The following is a 24,330-nucleotide window of genomic DNA, read 5'->3' as shown; positions in this document are numbered from 1 at the left end:
GGACAGCAGCCGACTCTGCTATACCGTGAGTACCTGGAGGCGGGGGATTGCACCTCCGCCGTGCACAGCCGCTGACTGCTGCCGTCACCGCCGCCTCTGCTGTGCTAGTTTCCGCTGCCACGGGCGTCACTGTTGGCCGCGGCCACTAATTTTGTTCCCGGCTTCTGGCTGCGGTAGGCCCAACAACGCCCATGGTCCCCGCCAGCTCCGCCCCCTCACGGCGACTCTGCCCCCTTTCCGAGTGCTTCTGGCCGGGTCTGCACAGAGTGGGCGGGGACTCGCTCTGCATAGTCTTCCTGGCCTCCCCTGCCTTTTCTCAGCTCACTGTCTCTGGCGCTTCTCACAGTTCACGAGAAGCCCCAATTCTCCTATCAGACCTTACTTCCTGGTGCGTCCTAGGCAGGAAGCTTGTGGGGGACGCCATTACCCTCTTAAGATCTGCGGCACAAGCACTTCTCTGGGGCACTCAGGACCTGGGAAAGATAGCCACACACCACTGCAGGTGCACGCTACTTAACTCCTCTGCTGCAGGTTCACATAATCCATATGCTGCAGGCACATCCCTTCAGCCTTTCAACAGCCTTTTGCAGCTTCCCTCGGAACTTTCAGTATGTCTCAACAACATTTTCAAATCACTGCTCTGCCCTTCGGGCCTGCCACCGCCCCCCAGAGTATTCACAAAAGTCATGGCAACCGTCATGTCTATTCTACACTCCCGGGGCGTGGTGATTCTACCCTAGCTGGATGATCTTCTCATCAAAAGTCCGTCCTATTGGGCTTGAGCAGAGAGCGTCACTCTCACCATCGACACACGACTTTCCTTTTTGGGAATGATCTTGGACACTTCCCTACGGTTGGTAATTCTCCCTCCAGAAAAGATTTCCTCTCTAACCCGGGGATTCCAAATGCTATCTCTGGCCCGCTCTCACTCCGTGCGGTTCGCCATGCAGGTCCTCGGGAAAATGGTGGCATCCATCGAGGCAGTACCGTTTGCCCAATTTCACTTCCGTCCCCTGCAGCAGACTTTGATCTCAGCCTGGGACAAGAATCCAGCCTTCCTGGGTCGCCGCTTTCGCCTGGCATCCATAATCAGGCGGTCTCTCAGGTGGTGGACTGCAACGTCGTCCTTGGATCAGGGAAGGTCCCTTCTCCCTGTACACTGGCTGGTAGTGACCACCGACGCCAGCCTCCTTGGATGGGGTGTGGTCTTTCGTCACCACACGGCTCAGGGATGTTGGTCTACTCAGGAAGCCAACCTTCCAATCAATATGCTCGAGATCCGATCGATAAGGCTGGCTCTTCATCAATTCCATCACCTTTTGGCCGGACGTCTGTTGTGAAATTGGATTCTGGGCTCCCCCGGTGGCCACTGGTGGAATTGAACTTGTGTCATCATCCCCTTTGTTCACCTGCTCCCATCAGGATGTGGGAGTCGCTATTTAACCTTGCTCCTCTGTCAGTTTCATGCCGGTCAACAATGTAATCAGAAGCCTTTCTGTGCATGTTCCTGCTGCTAGACAACTCCCAGCTAAGTTGGACTTTAGTCCTCGTTTGTTTTTGTATTTTGTTCCAGTTCACAGCTGAAGTTTCGTTTCTGTGTCTGGAAAGCTCTTGCGATCTGAAATTGCCACTCTGATGTTATGAGTTAATACTAGAGTCTTAAAGTAATTTCAGGATGGTGTTTTGATAGGGTTTTCAGCTGACCATGAAAGTGCCCTTTCTGTCTTCCTGCTATCTAGTAAGCGGACCTCAATTTTGCTAAACCTATTTTCATACTACGTTTGTCATTTCATCTAAAATCACCGCCAATATATGTGGGGGCCTCTGTCTGCCTTTCGGGGAAATTTCTCTAGAGGTGAGCCAGGACTATATTTTCCTCTGCCAGGATTAGGTAGTCCTCCGGCTGGCGCTGGGCGTCTAGGGATAAAACGTAGGCAACGCTACCCGGCTACTGTTAGTTGTGCGGCAGGTTTAGTTCATGGTCAGTTTAGTTTCCATCCTTCCAAGAGCTAGTTCTTATGTTTGCTGGGCTATGTTCTCTTGCCATTGAGAACCATGACAGACGTCTTGTCCGGATCCAATCAGACAATGCCACGGCTGTGGCATACATCAGTCGCCAGGGAGGCACGCAAAGCAGAAGAGCGATGATTGAAGTTACGCACATTCTACAATGGGCCGAGAAAAACCAATCGCTCATCTCCGCAGTTCATATTCCATGAGTAGAGAATTGGATGGCGGACTTTCTCAGCTGCCAGGGCATAGCCTCAGGAGAGTTGTCTCTTTACTCAAAAGTCTTTCATCGGATTTGCCAGCATTGGGGCACTTCAGATGTGGACCAAATGGCCTCCAGGCTGAACGCCAAGGTTCCGGCATTAGTAGCCCGATCCCGCGATCCATTCGCTATTGGCTCGGATGCTCTAGTACTTCCATTGAGCCAGTTTTGCCTCCCTTACATCTTTCCACCACTTCCGCTGATCCCAAGGGTCATCCGGAAAATCAAAGCGGAAGGCGTTCAGTGATTCTTGTCGCTCCAGACTGGCCTCGCCAAGCCTGGTATGCGGAGCTAGTACATCTAGTTGCTGACATTCCCTGGCAGTTACCGGATCTACTCTCCCAGGGACCCATTTGCCATCAGAACTTGAGAGTGCTGAGTTTAACGGCCTGGCCATTGAATCCTGGATTCTAGCCCAGGCTGGGTTCTCGCGTCAAGTGGCATATACCATGATCAACACTAGGAAGCCTGTTTCCATGCATATATACCATCATGTTTGGAAAAACATTTTTTTCATGGTGCAAGGATAAGGGTCGTTCCCCATTGGTGTTTTCTATCCCCTCCATTCTGGAGTTTCTCCAAGCGGGATTGGTTTCAGGCTTAGCACTGGCCTCTCAAGGGCCAGATCTCGGCTGTATCCGTCCTTTTCCAGCAACGGATAGCTTCCAAGCCACAAGTTAGGACCTTCATGCAGGGAGTTTCGCATCTTGTCCCTCCATACAAGATGCCTTTAGAACCTTGGGACCTTAACCTGGTCCTCAGTGCCTTACAAGAGACCCCCTTCAAGCCAATACAGGATGTTTCTCTCTCTTTCATGGAAGGTTGCCTTTCTTGTGGCAATAACATCCATCAGACGGGTCTCGGAACTGGCAGCTTTGTCGTGCAAACCTCCATTTCTGATTTTCCACCAGGACAAGGTGGTGCTCAGGACGTCCCCATCCTTCTTGCCTAAAGTCATCTCGGATTTTCAACTGAATGAAGACATAATCCTGCCCTCGTTCTGTACGGATCCAGTCCATAGTACTGAGAAAGCTCTTCACACTTTGGACCTGGTGAGGGCTCTCAGAAAGTACCGCATATACTCGAGTATAAGCCGACCCCCCTAATTTTGCCACAAAAAACTGGGAAAACTTAATGACTCGAGTATAAGCCTAGGGTGGAAAATGCAGCAGCTACTGGTGAATTTCAAAATTAAAAATAGATGCTCCATACCGTTCATTATGGCCCCATAGATGCTCCACATAAAGCTGTGCCACATATAATGCTCTGCACCATTCATTATGGCCCCATAGATGCTCCACATAAAGCTGTGCCACATATAATGCTCTGCACCGTTCATTGTGGCCCCATAGATGCTCCACATAAAGCTGTGCCACATATAATGCTCTGCACTGTTCATTATGGCCCCATAGATGCTCCACATAAAACTGTGCCATATATAATGCTCTGCACCGTTCATTATGGCCCCATAGATACTCCACATAAAGCTGTGCCATATATAATGCTCTGCACCGTTCAGTATAGCCCCATAGACGCTCCACATAAAGCTGCCCCATATATAATGCTCTGCACTGTTCATTATGGCCCCATAGACGCTCCACATAAAGCTTCCCCATATATAATGCTCTGCACAGTTCATTATGGCCCCATAGATGCTCCATAGAAAGCTGTGCCATATACAATGCTCTGCACCTTTGATTATGGCCCCATAGATGCTCCATAGAAAGCTGTGCCATATAAAATGCTCTGCACCTTTGATTATGGCCCCATAGAAAGCTGTGCCATATACAATGCTCTGCACCTTTGATTATGGCCCCATAGAAAGCTGTGCCATATACAATGCTCTGCACCTTTGATTATGACCCCATAGATAGCGTGCCATATACAATGCTCTGCACCTTTGATTATGGCCCCATAGATAGCGTGCCATATACAATGCTCTGCACCTTTGATTATGGCCCCATAGATAGCTGTGCCATATAAAATGCTCTGCACCTTTGATTATGGCACCATAGATAGCTGTGCCATATACAATGCTCTGCACCTTTGATTATGGCCCCATAGATAGCTGTGCCATATACAATGCTCTGCACCTTTGATTATGGCCCCATAGATAGCTGTGCCATATATAATGCTCTGCACCTTTGATTATGGCCCCATAGATGCTTCACATAAAGCTGTGCCATATATATAATGCTCTGCACCGTTGCCCCATAGATGCTCCATAGAAAGATGTGCCATATATAATGCTCTGCACCGTTCATTATGTCCCATAGATGCTCCACATAAACCTGTGCAATATACAATGCTGCTGCTGCAATAAAAAAAAAAAAAAAACACATACTCACCTCTCTTGCTTGCAGCTCCTCAGCGTCCCATCTCGGCGTCTCTCCGCACTGACTGATCAGGCAGAGGGCGGCGCGCACACTATATGCGTCATCGCGCCCTCTGACCTAAACAGTCAGAGCCAGAGGATGCGGAAGACAGAGCGGCGCCTGGCGTGTGGAACGAGGGAAGGTATATATGACATACTTACCTGCTCCCGGCATCCCTGGCTCCCTCTCCCGGACAGCTGGTCTCCGGGTGCCGCAGCCTCTTCCTCTGTCAGCGGTCACCGTTACCGCTGATTAGAGGAATGAATTATGCGGCTCCACCCCTATGGGAGTGGAGTCCATATTCATTTCTCTAATGAGCGGTCCCACGTGACCGCTGAACAGGGGACGAGCTGCGGCACCGAAGACCGTGGGACGGGCAGGGGGAGCGCCGGGACTAGGTGAGTATGCGACCCCACCGCCGACCGTGACTCGAGTATAAGCCGAGAGGGGCACTTTCAGCCCAAAAATTTGGGCTGAAAATCTTGGCTTATACTCGAGTATATACGGTACATTTCCAGAACAGCGTCTTAACGCAAATCTGATGCTCCTTTTTGTGCTTCCAGGACACAGAAAAGGTTTGCCTGCCTCTAAGGCCACGATAGCCAGATGGATTCGTTCGGCAATCCAAGAAGCTTACCATGTCAAAGGTCAGTCTATCCCCGCAGGGATTAAGGCACACTCCACTCAGTCATTCGGCACCAGGCATCCGCACAGCAAGTGTGTAAGGCTGCGATTTGGTCCAGTCTTTACACGTTCGCTAAACATTACTACATTCATTCTCAAGCCTCTTCAGATGCGGCCCTCGGCAGTTTCGCATCTGTAGGCTTCATTTAATCACTTAATCCTTTAAGCATTGGGTGCGCGAGGTTTCACCTGTCGTGATGTTTTCTCACCCAGGGATTGCTTTAGGATGTCCCATGGTCCTGTGTCCCCCCAATGAGGCGAAGGAGAAACAGGGATTTGTGTGTACTCACCGTAAAATACTTTTCTCCGAACCAGTCATTGGGGGACACTGCACCCGCCCTGTTAGCCCGTTAACTTGTAGTCTGTGTTGGTTTTGACATATTGCAATTCTGTTTAGCTCCTACTGCTTTGGCACCAAACTGGTTCATAAGAGAGCCAGCAGAGGGTGTATACTGCGGAGGAGGAGTTAACTTTTTTGTGTATTTGCTTAGTGTCCTCCTAGTGGCAGCAGCATAACACCCATGGTCCTGTGTCCCCCAATGATTGACTCGGAGAAAAGGATTTTACGGTGAGTACACACAAAAATCCCTGTTTTTCCCGTGGGTTTTGAGCAGATTCTTTCCAAAAAATGCTCCAAAGAATGACAAACTTTTCATGTGTGGAGTTTTGAGCCTCTTCTAAAAACGCCAAGTGGTTAAAATAAGTGAGCTTGACCGTTCTTCAGGCGTTTTCTACTAGATAGTCACTCCATACTTGTCAATAAGAAGGCTTAAAAACACTCGGAAGAAGTCTGGGTGTTTTTTTTTTTTTTGTTCTCTTTCAAAATTCTGAGTGTTTTTCTCCTTCGCCAAATTGGGGGACATAAAACCATGGTGTGTTATGCTGCTGTCGCTAGGAGGCTGACACTAAGTTGAGACAAAAAAAGTTAGCTCCTCCCTTGCAGTATACACCCTCGTGCTGGCTTCCAGAGACCCAGTTCAAGCTTAGTGTCCCCCTGAGGAAGGTAGTCGCCAAAACGCGCGTCGGGGTGGACTGGAGCGGCGTGCACGTGTGCTTGTGACCCTTCTATTGTGGTATGTACTGACCTCATATGTATGATCATGGTCACATACACCAATGACAGTTGTTCTGCATGTTGCTAAACAGGCTTGATGTAGTTATATACCTAATATTGATTTCAGGTTTACCGTTTATAATCAGTTACGTGTACCCTGTCTGGTCCGTTTTGATATGTGTAGGGTTTGTAGAGGGGATCCTTATGCCTGCCATGTCATATGCCTGTTTTTTATATGTGTTTTCTTAAATAAAGGTTTTTGTACTATTGTACAAATTGGGACATTTTGACTGCTTTTTTCTGGCCTTTTGTATTTCAAGCTTGGTGTCTGTAGGAGGCACACGGGTCTGCTATTCAGACCAGAACTTTTACCCTTTTGGATTTAACCTTTCTACCCGGACGAAGGGGCGACGGAACCTTTCAAGGCGCCGATCTCCCCGAACCAACAACAGGCGAGCACGGGAGTGTTACCTCTCCGTATCCTCTCCTGCGATGTGGGATGACACTGCCTGAGCTGATTCTAGGGGCGACGGGCCCCTTTAACAGCACCGATCTCCCCCCTCCCTTAACAGACGAGCACTGGAGTGTCACCTCCACGTATCCTCATCTGCAGCCAGGCCTATTGCCGGACATCTCGCCCTGCCCACCAGGTCTGACCCTTGGATGTTCAGAGGCACTCTACATTGTGGCGTCCGTGCAGCCCCCACTGCATCACCACTGAAGAGAGCGGATGATGGAGGGAGGCAGACGGTTCCTTTCCATCCCCCTTTCATGGGGATGGTGGATGGAGGCTCCCCTGCACCGTCCTATCTACCCCGGGCACAGCTCTGACTTGCGGCATCTGCCATCCCCTTCATATCGGGGTAAGTGCCACCCGGGAGGGGTCGTTTTCCAGAAAGCTTAGGAGGGCTCCATAGCAGCAGGGTCCCCGCAGGGCTCCGCGGCTCTTTCTCAGCCGTCCGCAGGTGCGCACCGGCCACAAATTTAGTCCACGGTTTCGGCCTTGGTGTAGGCCGCATCCCGATAGGCCCCGCCCACCGATCGCATCATTCCAGCGGCTCCGCCCACAGACCTGGCACTTCTCGCTCTATGCGAGACTACCCCCCAAATCTCGGCAGCCATCTTCCCTGCAGCACCGTTCTTCTGGCTGCCCTTAGTCTGCACTTGTCAAGCCCTGGAAGCCGGTCTTCTCCCCTACTCAGCGCGCCGCCTCATCTGATTGCGGGACACAGGTCCTGGGTAAGGAAACTGCACTAGATGCTTCCCTGCAGCTTTACCCCTCATAGCTTCCACTAGCAGCGATTTTACTTATATTGGGGTACATCATGTCGCAGTTAAGGGCTAAAAAGGCTACATAGGTTCATACCACCTTTTTCACTGCGTGTACCACCTGCCAGGCTCCTCTCGGCCTCAAAGCTCTCCTCTCTGCCCAGCCTGTGATGCCCAATGTACCCAGGAGCCCTCCGCCGCTACCGACCCCAGTGTATCTAGCCCCCCTGAGTGGGCCGCGTCACTCACAATCCATGGCTTCGCTGGCCAAAGCGATTGAATCCCTTCATGACCCCTCTTGGGAGCGGGGCACTCATTTTACCTGGGTTAAGAGACCCCTCCCTTACAGGGGAATCATCGGCCAACAGTGGCCACTCTCACTTGAAGGAGGTACGGTCATCCAAAAAACGGATCCGCACTACCTCTCCTGAGCATTCACCACGCCATTCAACCTCTGGTGGCTCCACTTCTCGCTCACCCTTTCCAGGGGTTTGCAGCGATCATGACTGAGTATGAGTCTGAGGCGTCCTTGGACCCGGATTCTCTGGAGATTCAATCGACTGTGGATTCCCTCATTGAAGCTGTCGATCATGCGCTAAAGGTTGATGATGACCCTAATGCGGCTCCGGATCATTCGGTATCTTTTACAAGAACCAAGCAAACCCATAGGGTGTTCGCCTCTCATCCGGATTTCTTAGATATAGTCCGGCGACACAGGGAGCGACCGGCTAAGCTCTCTATGGGTAAAAAGGCCCTGGGATTGAAGTATCCCTTTTCCGCAGATCTTGTCAAAGATTGGACGGAACCTCCAACAGTAGATCCTCCTGTATCGCGTTTGGCTACCACGCTAAATGCTTTTATCTGTACCTGATGGGGCTTCAATTAAAAACGCCAGGTAGATTCCCTGGCTCGCTCAGTATATGAAGCCTCAGGTTCCTCTTTATCCCCTTCCTTTGCGGCGGCATGGGTCGCAAAAGCAATGGTTTTGTGGGCAAAATCTATTCAGGACCAGGCTCTTCCGTCTGAGGTGGCGGATCTCGCCAAACAAATCGCTATGGCTGGAGACTGTGATGTATGCGTCTTTAGACGCAGCAGACTATGCGGCAGTTGCTGCCTCAAACGCCATCACCATTAGGTGAACATTTTGGCTTAGAGAGTGACGCATGGATTCCTCCTCTAAAAAGTCTGATTTCTCTGCCTTTTCTGAGCGGATGTCTGTTTGGAGAAAAATTAGACCAGCTTATTTCAGATGCTACAGGAGGGAAAAGCAAATTCCTCCCGCAGCACAGGCCTAAAACTGCTTTTCAGCGTCGGCAACAGTTTCGCTTTCGGCCCTTTTGCAATAGCCCATTCTGGTCCTCCTCCACAGCTTCGTCCAGAACAGAACGATCTCCACGTACAGAGAGAGACCCTCGGCCCTCATACAGGCCGAATCAGTCCTGGCGAGGTAAGCCTAGGCAACCCAGAACCAGGGGATCCAGGCCCTCCAGATTTCCTTCACAATGACTCGGGGAGTTTTTCGGTCGACACTACCAGAGTAGGCGGACACCTGCTTCTCTTTCAACATGTCTGGCTTTCCGTCATCCACGACGAATGGGTCAGAGGCCGGTGTCTTCTGGTTACAAAATAGGTTTCTCCGCCTCCCCTCCTGCACGTTTTTTTCCCTCTCGTCTCCCAAGTTCAGGAGCTCAGTCTCGTGCACTTCACCGCACCATCGAATCTCTCCGCCAAAACGGAGTCATTGTTCCAGTTCCAGAACATGAGAGATTCAGAGGTTTTTACTCAAACCTCTTCGTCGTTCCAAAAAAGGATGGGACGGTGCACCCTATTTTGGATTTAAAGCTCCTAAACAAGTATGTAAAGGTCTGGCACTTCAGGATGGAATCCATCCGGTTGGTCATCTCCTCATTGGAGATAGGCGAGTTTCTAGCATCAATAGACATCAACGATGCTTATCTCCATATCCCAGTCTTCCCGCCACATCAAAGGTTCCTGCATTTTGCCACTCAGGAGGACCATTTTCAATTCACGGCCGTACCCTTCGGCTTTGCCACCACGCCCAGGGTATTCACAAAGGTCATGGCGGCGATCATGGCCATTCTTCACTCCTGAGGAGTGGTCATGTTGCCATACTTACTAGACTACATACTAGACGACCTCCTGATGAAAGGTCCGTCCTATGACGCCTGCGAAGCAAGCGTCCGCATTACCTTGGATACCATTTCACGCCTGGGCTGGCTGATCAACTTGGACAAGTCCTCCCCGTTCCAGCTTGATGGATCTCCTTCCTAGGCATGATCCTGGACACGTCCAAGTTGCTGGTCCTGCTTCCTTCATCCAAGGCCCAAGCGATTCTGCAGGGAACCCGGACGCTTTGTCGTCCCTTTCCTCATTCCATTCGATTTGCCATGAGGATCCTGGGAAAAATGGTGGCCGCAGTGGAAGCAGTTCCCGTCGCTCAACTGCACCTCCGCCACTTACATCAGGCCCTGCAGGAGTCCCTTATCCCTCGATCGACCATGTCCTCTGCCCCCGTGGATCAGGCAAGCGCCCAAATGGTGGACTTTGGAATTATCCCTCAGCCAGGGGAGGTCCTTTCTCCCAACCCACTGGCTGGTGGTGACTACCGATGCCAGCCTCCTCTGTTGGGGAGCGGTATTTCACCACCACACTGCCCAGGGGCTTTGGACCATTCGGGAGTCGAGACTTCCGATTAACATCTTGGAGATTTGATCGATCAGATTTGCCCTGAGACGTTTCCACTTCCTCCTCGTGGGTCACCCAAATCGGATTCAATCAGACAACGTCACAGCTGTGGTGTGCATAAACCATCGGGGGGACCCGCAGCAGAGCGGCGATGCGTGAGGTCTCCCACATTCTCCGTTGGGCTGAGAACAACCGCTCCATAATTTCCGCAGTGCACATTCCAGGCGTCGAAAACTGGTTGGCGGACTTTCTCAGCCGTCAGGGTCTCGCCTCGGGAGAGTGGGAACTCCATCCGGAGGTCTTCCAGTAGATTTGCCTTCGCTGGGGGACTCCGGACATGGATCTGATGACGTCCAGACTGAACGCCAAAGTTCCCAACTTCATAGCACGTTCTCGGGATACCCAGGCCATTGGAGTGGACTCGCTGATATCCCCATCGCACCGGTTCCACTTCCCGTATGTGTTTCCTCCGCTTCCCTTTCTACCGAAGGTAATCTGAAAAATCAAGATGGAAGGGGTTCCTTTGATTCTAGTCTCCCCGGATTAACCTCGTCGCGCATGGTACGCGGAGCTTGTTCAACTCGTAACTCGTAGCCGACGTTCCCTGGCAGTTACCAGACCGCCCAGATCTGCTTCGCCAAGGGCCGATCTACCACCAGAGCTCAGGGGTCCTACGTTTAACAGCTTGGCTGTGGAAACCTGGATCCTAACTCAAGCTGGTTTCTCCCAGCAAGTCATTGCCACCATGATAAGCGCTCGCAAGACGTCTTCCGCTCGCATCTATCACCGCACCTGGAAAGCCTTCTTTTCTTGGTGCAGGCTCCGTGGACATCCTCCTCTCGTTTTTTCAATCCCCTCCATTCTGGAATTTCTCCAGTCCGGCTTGGATTCCGGTCTGGCGCTCAGTTCTCTCAAGGGTCAGATCTCGGCATTATCCGTGTTGTTCCAATGCAAGATTGCTACTGACTTTCAAGTCAGGACTTTTGTTCAGGGGGTTTTCCACGTCGTACCCCCCTATAGAATGCCCTTAGAGATTTGGGATCTCAATTTGGTCCTGGCTGTCCTTTAGGAGCCCCCTTTTGAACCTCTGCAGGATGTCTCGCTGATTGTTCTCTCCTGGAAGTTCGCCTTCCTTGTGGCTATAACCTCTATCAGGCGAGTCTCAGAGTTGGCCGCACTGTCCTGCCGGGCGCCCTTCCTTTCCTTCCACCAGGACAAGGTAGTCCTGTGTCCACCTCCGGCCTTTCTTCCCAAGGTGGTTTCATCCTTCCACCTTTAATGAAGAAATCGTTCTTCCCTCCTTCTGCCCACAGCCAAGACATCGGGTTAAAAAGGCCCTTCACACCTTGGACGTGGTGAGGGCCCTTAGGAGGTACATTTCTAGGACTGCCCCCTTCCGCAAATCGGACTCCCTCTTTGTGCTCCCAGAGGGTCACAAAAAGGGTTTAGCTGCTTCTAAAGCCACGATAGCCAGATGGATATGATCAGCTATTCAAGAATCTTATCGGGTCAGGGGCAGACCTATCCTGGTGGAGATTAGGGCACACTCAACTCGGTCAGTGGGTGCTTCCTGGGCCATTCGGCACCAGGCCTTGGCAAAGCAGGTTTGCAAGGCCGCAATATGGTCCAGCCTGCATACTTTCACGAAGCACTACAACGTTCACATTCAATCTTCTGCGGAAGTGGCCCTTGGCAGACGTATTCTGCAGGCGGCCGTTGCGCATTTATAGTCGGTTGATACACGGAGTTATTTGGTTGTATTGTTCCCCACCCAGGGACTGCTTTGGGACGTCCCATGGTTCTGTGTCCCCCAATGTGGCGAAGGAGAAATAGGGATTTTTGTGTAGTCACCGTAAAATCCTTTTCTCCGAGCCACTCATTGGGGGACACAGCACCCACCTTGTTAGCCTTATGGCTCATTTCTTTTTTGGTTCTTGACTTACTCTGATATGTTGTACTCTAATATTATGTAAGATGTTGTTACTGATCTCCTACTGCTTTTACACTGAACTGTGTCTGGAAGCCAGCACGAGGGTGTATATGCAGGGGAGGAGCTAACTTTTTTGTCTCAACTTAGTGTCAGCCTCCTAGAGACAGCAGCATAACACCCCATGGTTCTGTGTCCCCCAATGAGTGGCTCGGAGAAGAGGATTTTACGGTGAGTACACAAAAATCCCTATATTCATTCCTTAATAGATGTTAAAATCTGCTTAAGAAATAACACAATAATAAACATTTAAAGAAAATGGCAACAATAACCATCAACAAGTTGCTTCAAAAAATAAAAGGGTAATGAAAACTTTTTTTTTTTTTCTTGATGTGTTATCTACTAGAAAATCTTGTCTTTTTTGCATTCCTGAAACAAGTGTATGAACATACCCCTACTGTATTGATTTGGGAAAAATAGACTCACAATTGGGATACTGTTTTTGCTTTTACAGAACTCTGTGGCAGCGGCAGCGACATCAGTAAAAAAACTGCACAAAGACGTTATTGCTTTTTGGCCATGGAAAAAAACAAGTGAGTGATTTATATCTCATTTTGCGTTACAAGCCCCTCTTTACAGAGCCACATTATTAAGATGTTCTCTTAGAAAAGCAATGCTTGCTTTGAAGAAAGTCTTAAATAAAATGGCATCCGATTGAGCAGATTTGATTGCATGATATTGGAGACATACACATGGGTGCCATATTGTAGCTCCAGTGTTCTTAGAGCCATGATACACATGTGTGTGTGGTCTCTTAATCCTAGAAATAATTGTCGTTTTTCAGGTCCTGCAAAGAAGAAAGAGGCTCAAATGTCTTTACCTCCTTCACTGTCTCATCTTGTTGGAACAGTAGCTGAGACCTCAGAGGAGAAGTATCGTCTCCTAGACCAGAGGGACAAGCTAATGAGACAAGGTATTCAAAGAATCTGTCAGTTTTGCAATTATTTAGGTAGCTAGAAAAGTAAATGTGTCATTTTGGGAAACTAACCAAAAAAGAAATGGTTAAGTCTCCTAATATATTTTCCAATCACTTTCCTCCTTTTTTTTTTTGTAGCTAGAGTTAAACGAACAGGGTTAGATCAAGCCAAAGTTTTTGTTGGAAACTGTCCTGACATGTGCCCTGAAAAGGAGAGATACATGAGAGATACTCGGAATCAACTTAGCCTCTATGAGTTCCTGCCAGGAACCGACAAGGTAATAGAATCCATTATCTTCTTACCTTCAAATTTTTTGAGCATGTCTGGTATATTTCCCCCCCCCAAAAAAAATAAAAAATCTGTCATTTGTAGCATTTTTCATGTTCAGTTTACCTTGATTTTTCTACATTTTGGTCTGATCGTGACTTGCATAATCCTTTCCTTTCAAAGTTGGACCATGCAGCTGCAATAAAGGAGTACAGTCGCTCTTCAGCAGATCAAGAAGAGCCCCTGGCACACGAATTGCGCCCATTACCAGTGCTGTGTATGACAATGGATTACATGGTGACCAACATCATGGATCTGGGAGAGGAGGATTACAGAGAATGGTATGACTTTGTTTGGAACCGAACACGTGGAATTCGGAAGGTGAGATCTGCCTGAGATGCTCTACTGAAAGATATGTCTATATTGAAATACTGAATCGTTTTTTTTCTACAATTTATAGAATTCAAGAAACTTTTATGTCTCCAGAAAAAAAAACATTATATTAAAATTAGTGATGAGCTAACAGGGCTCAAATAAGGTGTTATCCGAGCATGCTCATGTGCTAAGTATCTTTGGCGTGTTCAAATAATGTTTGAGTTCCCGCAGCTGCATGTCTCTCAGCTGTTTGACAGCTGCAACACATGCAGGCATAGCCTAACAAACAGGCAATCCCTGCATGTGTTGCGACTGTCGAAAAGCCGCGAGACATGCAAGTGTGGGGACTTGAACGTATTTTGCGAGCACGCCGAAGACACTCTGTTAGCACCCGAGCATGCTCAGATAACACCTCAACTGAGCACGTTTGCTCATCACTAATTAAAATGATTGTAAGAGATTGTTCTAAATGTACTTAATTCCATAAAATACAAATTTTTTACCTGTTGAAGATTTTGCTGCCTAGCGCCACCTCTCCACTGCTCCCTGCCGCTGATTGTTTGCACAGCTGCAGTGGTGACGTCCTGTCTAAACTACGCGATTGTTACATTACAGGTACTGTTGTTGCCATGTGCCTCACTATTACTGCTGAAGGAGTCAGTGATTGTCTGCAGCGGTTACATTTTGTAAACAATATATTGCCTAGTTGAACTGCACAATATTGCTGAAGACAGTGATTGACTGCAGTGGTCTTGGGTTGCAGACTGGATCCCTATAAACAAATATCAGTAAGGAGTAGTTAAGAGGTGGCGTTGGAAAAGCAGGTGCATGAACAGGTAATAATGCTCTTTTTTTTTTTAATTATTTTTAACCCCCACCCTACATCTGCCATACATATGCTTAACCAGTTGAGCCTCCGGTGTGTTCTATATACCAGTTGCTACTGTCTAGCCTCTTAGATGCTGCTGTCAATCTCTGATGGCTGCATTTAAGTGGCGCAGTCTGAAGGGGAGGAGTGCCTTAACTCAATTCTTGCCCCCTTTTCCAACGGCTCCTGAAGACCCTGGCACTTCCATGTTTGTATTGTACACTTGAAGTAGATCAGTAATTTGATTGACAGTGTATTGTGTGTAGTGTATTGTAGAAGTGATCAAGCGATTGCCGGTTCTCTTGCATAAAAGAAGAATGAATATAAAGTTTAAATCATTCCCATCCTTCTTACTGCAAAGAAAAAAAAGTCTGATCTTTGGATAAATAATTTTATATTTCTCCCTCGCCTCATTGAGGGACTCAGGACCATGGGTGTTATGCTGCTGTCACTAGGAGTTTGACACTGAGTGAAAATAACAAAATAAGCTCCTCTACAGTATACACCTACCACTGGCTCCAGCCCGAACCAGTTCTTCCTTAGTGTCTGTAGGAGGCACATGGGTCTGCTATTCAAACCATTATTTATTGCTTTCAATTTTTTTAATTTTTACTTTTCAATCTTTATTCCTTTTAATGGATTACAGGGGCGACCGATCCCTTCAGGGTTCCGATCTCCCCAAACCAACAACAGGCATGAATGTGGAGTGTCGCCTCCACGTACCCACTCCTGCACCGTGAAAAGGTATGCCTGAGCTTTTTTAGGGGCGACTGTTCCCTTCAGGGCTCCGATCTCTCCACACATCAACGTACGAAAACATGGTGTTGCCTCTATGTACCCTCTTCTGAGCTAGGCTTAATTCTGCCTGACCAACAGCCCTGCCCCATCCTAAGGCAGTCAACCCCTTGGATGTCCTGAGGCACTTATGGCGTCCGTGCGGCCCCCGCTGTGTCACCACTGACGAACAGCGGCAATGGGAGGAGGTGCACGGTCCCTCTCTACCTCGCGGACAATGGGATGGTGGATGGAGGGTTCCCGGCTCCGTCCACATTGTAACAACGCTGAAGCCCACTCATCAGCGGCGGCGGCGCCATGCCGGGACGCACACCGTTGGTAAGAGAATCCAGGTCGGCATTGAGCCCCTGCAGCAGATTCTCAGTACGAGCTCCTGTCATACGTGGGAGTGAAAAATGGGTCTTGTATGGGTCAGCATCGGTGTCTGGGCAGATTTGTGCACAAGGTGCCTGGGCCCTACACGTGGTGTGCATCCCAAGAGCAGCTTCTAGGACAAACATGACTTCAAATGCCTGCGGGATACTTTCTCAGAGTTCATCTGATTGTGTCTGACTGCACTGGTGATGTGGATTCTTTGAACCGTGTTGGCAGCGTTTTACCCAGAGGTATGGACAGATCCCGAAGAGAGATTGCAGGTGCAAAACAGATTGTAAGAATAACATTTCTCACCTTGCTACAGCTGGTGTTTGCATGTCCAATCTCTCAGGAAGCTCCCACATACGGATTCCGAATAAGGCTGGTTACCACGGCCCCCGTTCGGGCGCCAAAACTGTCGTAGCTGTTTTTGTTCTGACCCAATGTCAGCTGACAGATCACCATTGAGACCCAAATCAAGTAGTTACGCCCGTTATTTTACAAGCGCGCTTGGAGACAAAAAGACACCTCACACATATCCTGTGAGCAAGTCACTCAAAATTCCCTCCGTAGCAAAAGTCTAGGCGTCCTTTTTCCTCAACAGGAACGTTTCCGGTCCTTTCGTAGGCGGACGTCTATTTCTGTCTTGCCATATCTGGCTCGCCGTCTTTCATGACGAATGAGTCAGTCTCCTGGTGTCTTTCATTCAAGACAGTGTTTCCTTCCGGTCTACAGCACGGTTTGTCCCTAGAGAAAGAAGGACGGAGTGGTATGGCCCATCCTGGACCTGAAGCTATTCAACGTAGAAGAGGGAGTTTACTAGCATCCATCGACATACGGGATGCTTACATTCATATATTTCCGACTCTCAAAGGTTTTTGCATCTCGCCGTCCGAGAGGATCATTTCCAATTTAAAGCTTTGCCCTTCGGCCTCACTGCCGATCCCAGGGCATTCACAAAGGTCATGACGGTTGTCGCATTCATTCTGCATGCTCGGGGTGGGGTCGTCCTGTCATACCTAGCATCCTCCTGCTTAAGTGGCAGTCTTTCCAAGCCTGCGAGTAGGCGTCCATACCCCTTTGGACACTTTTCCCGCCTGGGCTAGTGGATAGACTTACACAAATCTTTCCCTGTCCTGGCTCAGCAGGTATCCCTTTTAGGTATGACCCTACACACCTCCCGAGGGTTGGTGATTTTTCTGCGAGACAGGGCAATAGCCCTTCAACAGGGGACTCGGGCCTTGTCGCCCTTTGCCTCACTATCGGCTGGGGCAGTCATCCATTCTCTTTCCACTGTCTATGCCGCTTGTCTTCGAACTCACGGCCCAGGTGCACTGGTCACATCGAGAGTCACCCCTTTCAATCAACGGCTTGGAGATCCGGGCAACCCGGTTGTCCCTGAGGCGGTTTCATCACCCCGATGGGTCCCCCCATCCGAATATATCATTTATCACGGAATCATCCGCAGCCAGGCAGCAAGGCGTGAGATGGAACACATTCTCCGCTCGGTCATCTCAGCAGTTCACATCCCTAGAGTGGGAAGCTGGGCACCAGACTTCCTCAGCCGTCAGGGTCTTGTATCGGTAGAGTGGTCACTTCCTCTGGACATGTTCCATCATATTTATCGCTGGGGGATTCCGGATGGGGACCTGAGTACATCATGGCTAAATGCCACAGTACCCGTTTTTTTAGCCAGAGGCCATGAGGGCGGATACACCTTCCATTCGTGGCATCAGATTCATCCTCCGTTACTTCCAATGGTCATCGGGACAATCAAGGCGACAGGGATGCCGGTTATCCTAGTCTCTCTGGACTAGCCTCCGCCGGGCCTGGTACGCAGATTTGGCTCAGCTCATCGTCAACGCCCCCTGGCGGCCACTGGATTGTCCAGAATTGCTCTTCCGGGGCCCAATCTGCCACCAGGGCCCTGCATCGCTCGGAAACCTACATCAGGGAACATTTATCAAAGTACATTTTTCATCATCCCAGGACAGCGTTTTTTTGCAGGGTGCAAGGATTGAAGTCGTTCTCCCCCTGCTTTCCCCGTTCTGACCTGATCGGTTTTGCTTCAGCGCCCGATTGTTTCTAAACTACAGTTGTAGACTTTCAGGGGGCCTCATTCATGGTGCCTCCCTACAGAAAGCCGTTGGACGTCGGGGACCTTATCTTGATCCTGGACGTTCCGCAGGATGCTTCGTTTGAGCCGCTGCAGGAAGTCTCTCTGACTCTCCTTTCCCGGAAGATTGTTGTCCTGGTTGCAACTTCGATCAGGCGGAGATCGTAGCTAGCCGCTCTTCTGGTCGAGTTCCTTTTTCTTATTTTTTCATCAGAACAGGGTGGTTCCCTGTGGTTCCCGTCCTTTTTTACCCAAGGTGGTCTCTTTTTCCTTAACGAGGACATTGTTCTGCCCTCTTTTTTGACTGACACCAAAACGCCGTTTTGAGAAGGCTCTCGATTCTCTAGATCTCATGAGGGCTCTCAGTAGATACATCTCCCGAACGGAGTTCTTCCGCAAGACGGATGCCTTATTCATTCTTCCTGAGATTCACAGGAAGAGACTAGCCGTGCACAAATCCACAATAGCCAGGTGGATATGCTTGACTATTCTGGAGTCTTACTGCGTCAGAGGAAAGCCTATTCCAGTGGGATTAGGGCACACTTCATTCGTTTGGTGGATGTTTCCTGGACCATTCGGCACCAGGCATCGACGATCCAGTCTGCAAACCCTCTCAAAGCACTACAACATTCACACTTAGCCTTCAGCAGATGCGAGTCTGGGAAGACGGATCTTTCAGATGGTGGCAATGCATCTCTATGCTGTTAGTGCGTGAGGTTGTCCGTCCTGTCGGTTCCCACCCAGGGACTGCTTTGGGACGTCCCATGGTCCTGTGTCCCCCAACAAAGCGAAGGAGAAATGGGGATTTTTGTGTACGCACCGTAAAATCCTTTTCTCCCGAGCCACTCATTAGGGGACACAGCACCCACCCTATTGGCCTGATGGCTGTTTGTTCTTTGGTTTGACATGCTGTATCTGTATTTGATGATTTTTATCTCCTACTGCTTTGTCGCTGAACTGGTTTGAGCAGGAGCCAGTGGTAGGTGTATACTGTAGAGGAGGAGCTAATTTTATTATATTCACTTAGTGTCAGCCTCCTAGCAACAGCAGCAGCAGCATACACCCATGGTCCTGTGTCCCCCAATGAGTGGCTCGGAGAAAAGGATTTTACTGTGATTACACAAAAATCCCTGTCTACCTTTGCTTCAGACTGTTAAAAGGGTTGTCCAGGTTTGAGAAGAAAGCCTGCAGTTACCCCAAGTGACTGCAGGCTTCAGAGTTTTTACAGCGAACGCATCGCGCTGAGGTTTCTCCGGTGCTATAAGCAAGAGCGGGCGGTCACGTGACTGCAAATTTGCCCATCTAGGTTTCTCCAATGCATGCAGGAAAATCTTCACAGTGCGCAGTGTGTGTGATGTGAGGATTCACAAGCCTGCTGTCACATAGCGTGACTGCGGACTTGTAGCCTAAGGCCAGACAACCCCTTTAAGAAAGTAAACACGTAGAAAACTACATAGATTGAGAAATTGTACAAGGAATGACAGATGGAGGGAAACCGTGAAAGATGTTTTTTGTTTTTTTTCCCCCTCCAGCCTAAAAGGGGAGGATTGAGGATGGAAATGCAGGGTAACAAAGGTTACTAATGCCTTATGTTTTATAATAAGTTTATAGGGTTTTTTCTCTTTTTGTTTTTTTCTTAGGATATTACACAGCAGGACTTGTGTGATAAGTTCACTGTGTCTTTGATGGAGAAGTGCGCTCGTTTTCACATTCACTGTGCGTATCAGCTTTGTGAGGAGCCAATGTCCTCATTTGATTCAAAAATAAATAATAAGAATTTGATAAAGTGTTTACACAGCCTAAATAAAATGTACCAGGACCTACAAAATCGTGGCGAGACCTGTCCTCGTGAGCCCGAGTTTAGGGGCTACAGTATTCTACTCAGACTCAACAAGGGAGATATTCTCAGGTACAATCTTATTTCCCTTTTAAAGATAGACCAGAGTCCATTTTGGATTGTTTCTTTACATTACACGTCATCTGGAGGCGGCGCTGTGGTCACTTACTACAGTTACTGTCACCACCGCCTCCTGATGACTGCCTGTTTCTGGGAGGGTGTTAGAGAAGTGACAGCAATTTCAGTCACCGGCTGCATCATCAGTGGCTGACACCACAATTCCTTCACAGCCATCTTCGGTCAACGCAGCTTCTGACACTGCCATCTATTTCCCTAAAATGAGACATCATCAGGGAGCGGTGATAGAAGCAGGGTGAGTGACACCAACGCTGCTCCATAATGATGCTGTCACTCGCCCTGCTTCTATCACCTCCCTCAGATGACGTCCCTTTTCGAAGAGGTGCTGGTGTCAGAACCAGAGATTGTGGCGGCGGAGACTAAAGATTCAGATGGCAGGGACAAAAGTCTGGCAACTACTGAAACTGCAGTCACTTCTCAGTCACATCCCTCCTGAAACAGAACATCATCAAGGAACAGCGGTGACAGAAGCTGTGGTAACTGATAGCAGTGCTGCCTCCTGATAATGTCCTACTTCATGTTCCCTAAAATGAAATGTCGCAAGACGTAAAGAAATAAAAAAATAGAAGGATTAGCAGGATAGGGAGAACAGTGGGTAATTTTATACTGATGCAAATGACAAAAGTGGTTAGGGCATACACTGTGTTCCAAATTTTTATGCAAATAATATTTCCTCATTTTCTCTAAATTACCTATCTGAATTGCAGTCATTGTTATTTTCAAGTCATCTACTATTCTAGTATAATTGCAATGTTTTGGAACTAACTGCATATGAAAACTGCATATTTTTTAAAAAAATATACACTCAAATTGCATGTTCCAAATTATTATGCACAGCAGAGTTTTCAACTTTTTTTTATTTTGAACAAAAAAATGGTCAGCTGTGAAGTTTTAAGCATTATATCAGCTTATTACAAAATGAAATCAAACAGTTTTCAAGTGAAAACTTTATTCTAGGTGATGTTACATTTGCACATAGGACCCCTTGTTCGAAACAAGCTCCTGAACTCTCGCGTCCATTGAATTTGTCAGTTTTTGGATGTTTTCTGCTTCAATTGTTTTGCATGTGGACAGAATACCCTCCCAGAGCTGTTGCTTAGATGTGAACTGCCTCCCGCCATCATAGACACTCCTTTTGATGATGCTCAAGAGGTTCTCAATGGGGTTGAGGTCAGGGGAAGATGGTGGCCACACCATAAGATTGTCCTCTTTTATGCCAATACAGCCAGAGATGCAGATGTGTTTTTTGCAGCATGAGACGGTTCATTATCATGCATGAAAATGATCTGCGGAAAGCACGCTTCTTCCTCTTGAACCATGGCAGGAAGTGTTGTTTTAGAAACTCCACATAGATTATGGTGTTCATCTTTACCCCTTCAGGGATCATAAAGGGGCCGACAATCTCTCCCCATGATTCCAGCCCAGAACATTACTCCACCTCCTCCTTGTTGGCGCCTTAGTCGTGTTTTCATGGAGTGTCCATCAACCAGCCATCCTCCACTCCATCCATCTGGACCATCGAGCGTTGCACGGCACTCATCGGTGAACAAAACAGTTTGGAAGTCAGTCTTCATGTATCGTTTGGCCCACTGGAGCCGTTTCTGCTTGTGTGCAGTGGATAGAGGTGGTCGACGGGATGGCTTACGCACAGCTGCAAACCTCTGAAGGACCCTGCATCTTGTTGTTCTGGTGATGTTGGAGGCACCAGCAGCTTCAAAAACTTGTCTGCTGCTATGACAAGGCATTTTTGCAGCTGCTCTTTTAACCTTACACAATTGGCTGTTGGAAAGAGTCCTCAATTTTTCCTTATCAGCACGCACACCTGTGTGCTGGGAATCAGCTACATACTACTTGATTGTGCGATGATCACGATGAAGTGTCTTGGCAATGTTGATTGTAGTTATGCCTTGACCTAAATACTCCACAATTTGTTGCTTCTTAGCAGCCGACACATCCTTTTTCTTCAAAAAATGTAGGCTGCTCAATAATGTGGAACAGCTGTAATAATTATAGGGGATAATTCAGGAGACTCTTTGCGTGGAACAAGACAAAAGGACACAGTTTTATAAGTGGTAAAGTTTATATTATCACACGGTGATTCAAGCAGGTGCAGAGAGAAACTCAAGTCCACAACACTTGGTGCAAATAATAAACGCAGCTTAGCAGTCAATAGGAAACTTCAGAGGTAGATGTAAACAAACAGAAAGTCTATGAAGCACAGTGTTGTGAATTCTGCTTTTGGGCTCCCTCCGGTGGTTGTAGGTGGTAATGCAGTTGTCCCTGGGTTGCAGTCCTGGTCAGGTGTATCTGCTGATTGCAGTTCTGACTGGGGGTATTTAGGCGTGCAGGATTCATTAGTCCTTGCCAGTTGTCCATGGTTGTTGGAAGGTTTTGGTCCTTGTTTGGCTCCTTCTGCCTTACTGCCAAATTAGCAAAGATAAGTGTCTGGTTTTGTTTCTGTGGCACACATGCGGTGTGCTTAATAATTATGTGCCATTCATTGTTTTTTTCTCCAGCTTAGACTGTGTCCGTATTTTCTCAGTCTTGTTGGATTCTCTGGAGTGGCGGATATACATTCCATGTCTTTAGTTAGATTGTGGAACTTTTTGTATTATCTGCTGTGGATATTTTTGGAAGGGTTGTAATACTGACCGCTTAGTATTCTGTCCTATCTTTCCCTATTTAGCTAGAGTGGCCTCTTTTGCTGAATCCTGTTTTCTGTCTGTGTGTGTCTTTCCTCTCCTACTCACAGTCAATATTCGTGGGGGCCTGCCTATCCTTTGGGGTTCTACTCTGAGGCAAGGTAGTATTCCTATTTCCATCTATAGGGGTATTTAGTCCTCCGGCTGTGTCGAGGTGTCTAGGGTTTGTTAGGCACACCCCACGGCTACTTCTAGTTGTGGTGTTAGTTCAGGTTTTGCGGTCAGTACAGTTTCCACCTACTCCAGAGAAAAGTTCATGCGGCTCCAAAGTCACCGGATCATAACAGCACAGTTATTCTTGAGGAAACTTGACACGAATAGATCCTTGACTTAGTCCAGACACAGATAGATATGCTATTAGGCAGTTCAAATCATATCTTAGCTCAACCAGGGAGGCCTGGTTAATAGTCTCAGGTTTTGCAGAGCAGAAACAGCTTACATGTCCAGCAAATGCAGATGGAAGTAACACGAGCAGCAGATGAAGGAGGATTACTGAACACTGGTGTATGCAGCAGGAACTCGGAGCAGAGTGGCAGGATCTCCAACACAGGTTCACAGGTGCAGGTGCAAGGCCAGGGAGTAATCAGGAGCTGGATGCAAAGCAGAATAATCTAGCACAGACTGAAGGCTGGGGTGGAGTTTTATAGCAGGAAGACAAGTGCACATGAGACCAAAGACGCCATGTTGGAAAAGGGCAGTAATGCACAAAAGGTAAAAAATGTTCAGAGTCCTGACATTAGCCTTCTTAAATAGTCTTGCCTTTATTTGGATACACCTGCCAAACTAATGTGCACAGGTATCTGCAATTGCTTTCAGTGATATAAAGAGCCCTGACACACATCACCATCAATGAGTTTAAATGACAAACAAAAAAATTCTAACCTTATCACTCCTAAACTCTTTGTGCATAATAATTTGGAACACAGTGTAAATGGATGTTTATTAGGAATTATAGGTATCGAATAAGACAACTCCTTTAAATGGAAAAAAAGTCGCATGTGTATTATTACACATGAGACTTCTGCACTATGGGCGGTCTGGGTTACCACCCAGCCTGTGAACTAGCCATCTGGCTGAAATTTGAAATGGAAGGTAATTCGGCTAGCTCCTATTTATGCAAGAGGAAAAACTCTTCTGGTTATACAGTGAACCGGTGTCACTGCCATTATTGAGGGTTTTTCATGGGTCTGCAGCTGTCTTTGTTGTTTATAGAAGGGGTAGGGGTTGGAAGGGTGTGCGGCAGTCACTGTTATTATGGGGAAGTTGCATTTGGGGCTTTAAAAAAGTTTTCAGATGTCACTGTAAGGTTTAACACTTCCGCCAAACACGGACAGTATTTGGATCACAATCCTGGCTCGACCGGTAGATCAGGGCAAGAGATCCATCAGCCTAATGTATGGGGATTGTGGATTTATCAAAGCAAATAACCTTAATTCCTTATTGATGAAGTAGATTTAAAACATAAAGTTTTATTTAAATTGGATTAAAACCATGACACAACTACAACAGATAACCACGTATAACACACAACCGTGCTCTCTACCCAGACCCGGAACAGGGATACTATAGCAAGCTCTGCCTGACAGCGAAGGTTGGCACCCTAAACACAAAAAC

At 48.1% G+C, this 24,330-nt stretch overlaps 1 protein-coding gene across 1 annotated transcript in view; it reads left to right on the top strand.

Moving 5' to 3' along the window:
* The window catches only part of LOC143784318 (germinal-center associated nuclear protein-like), an 84,337-nt gene that overhangs the window by 39,723 nt on the left and 20,284 nt on the right, over nt 1-24,330 (top strand). The window contains exons 3-7 of the mRNA XM_077272460.1: nt 12,802-12,880; nt 13,132-13,260; nt 13,402-13,541; nt 13,715-13,912; nt 19,680-19,948. Of these exons, the coding sequence (XP_077128575.1) occupies nt 12,802-12,880; nt 13,132-13,260; nt 13,402-13,541; nt 13,715-13,912; nt 19,680-19,948 (815 nt within the window). The remainder of the gene's footprint in view (nt 1-12,801; nt 12,881-13,131; nt 13,261-13,401; nt 13,542-13,714; nt 13,913-19,679; nt 19,949-24,330) is intronic.

Source organism: Ranitomeya variabilis, chromosome 7 (assembly GCF_051348905.1).
Source record: "Ranitomeya variabilis isolate aRanVar5 chromosome 7, aRanVar5.hap1, whole genome shotgun sequence".
Classification (NCBI taxonomy): Eukaryota; Metazoa; Chordata; class Amphibia; order Anura; family Dendrobatidae; genus Ranitomeya; species Ranitomeya variabilis.
Note: the sequence above shows the minus strand (reverse complement) of the source record. Positions and strands in the feature narration are given on the sequence as shown.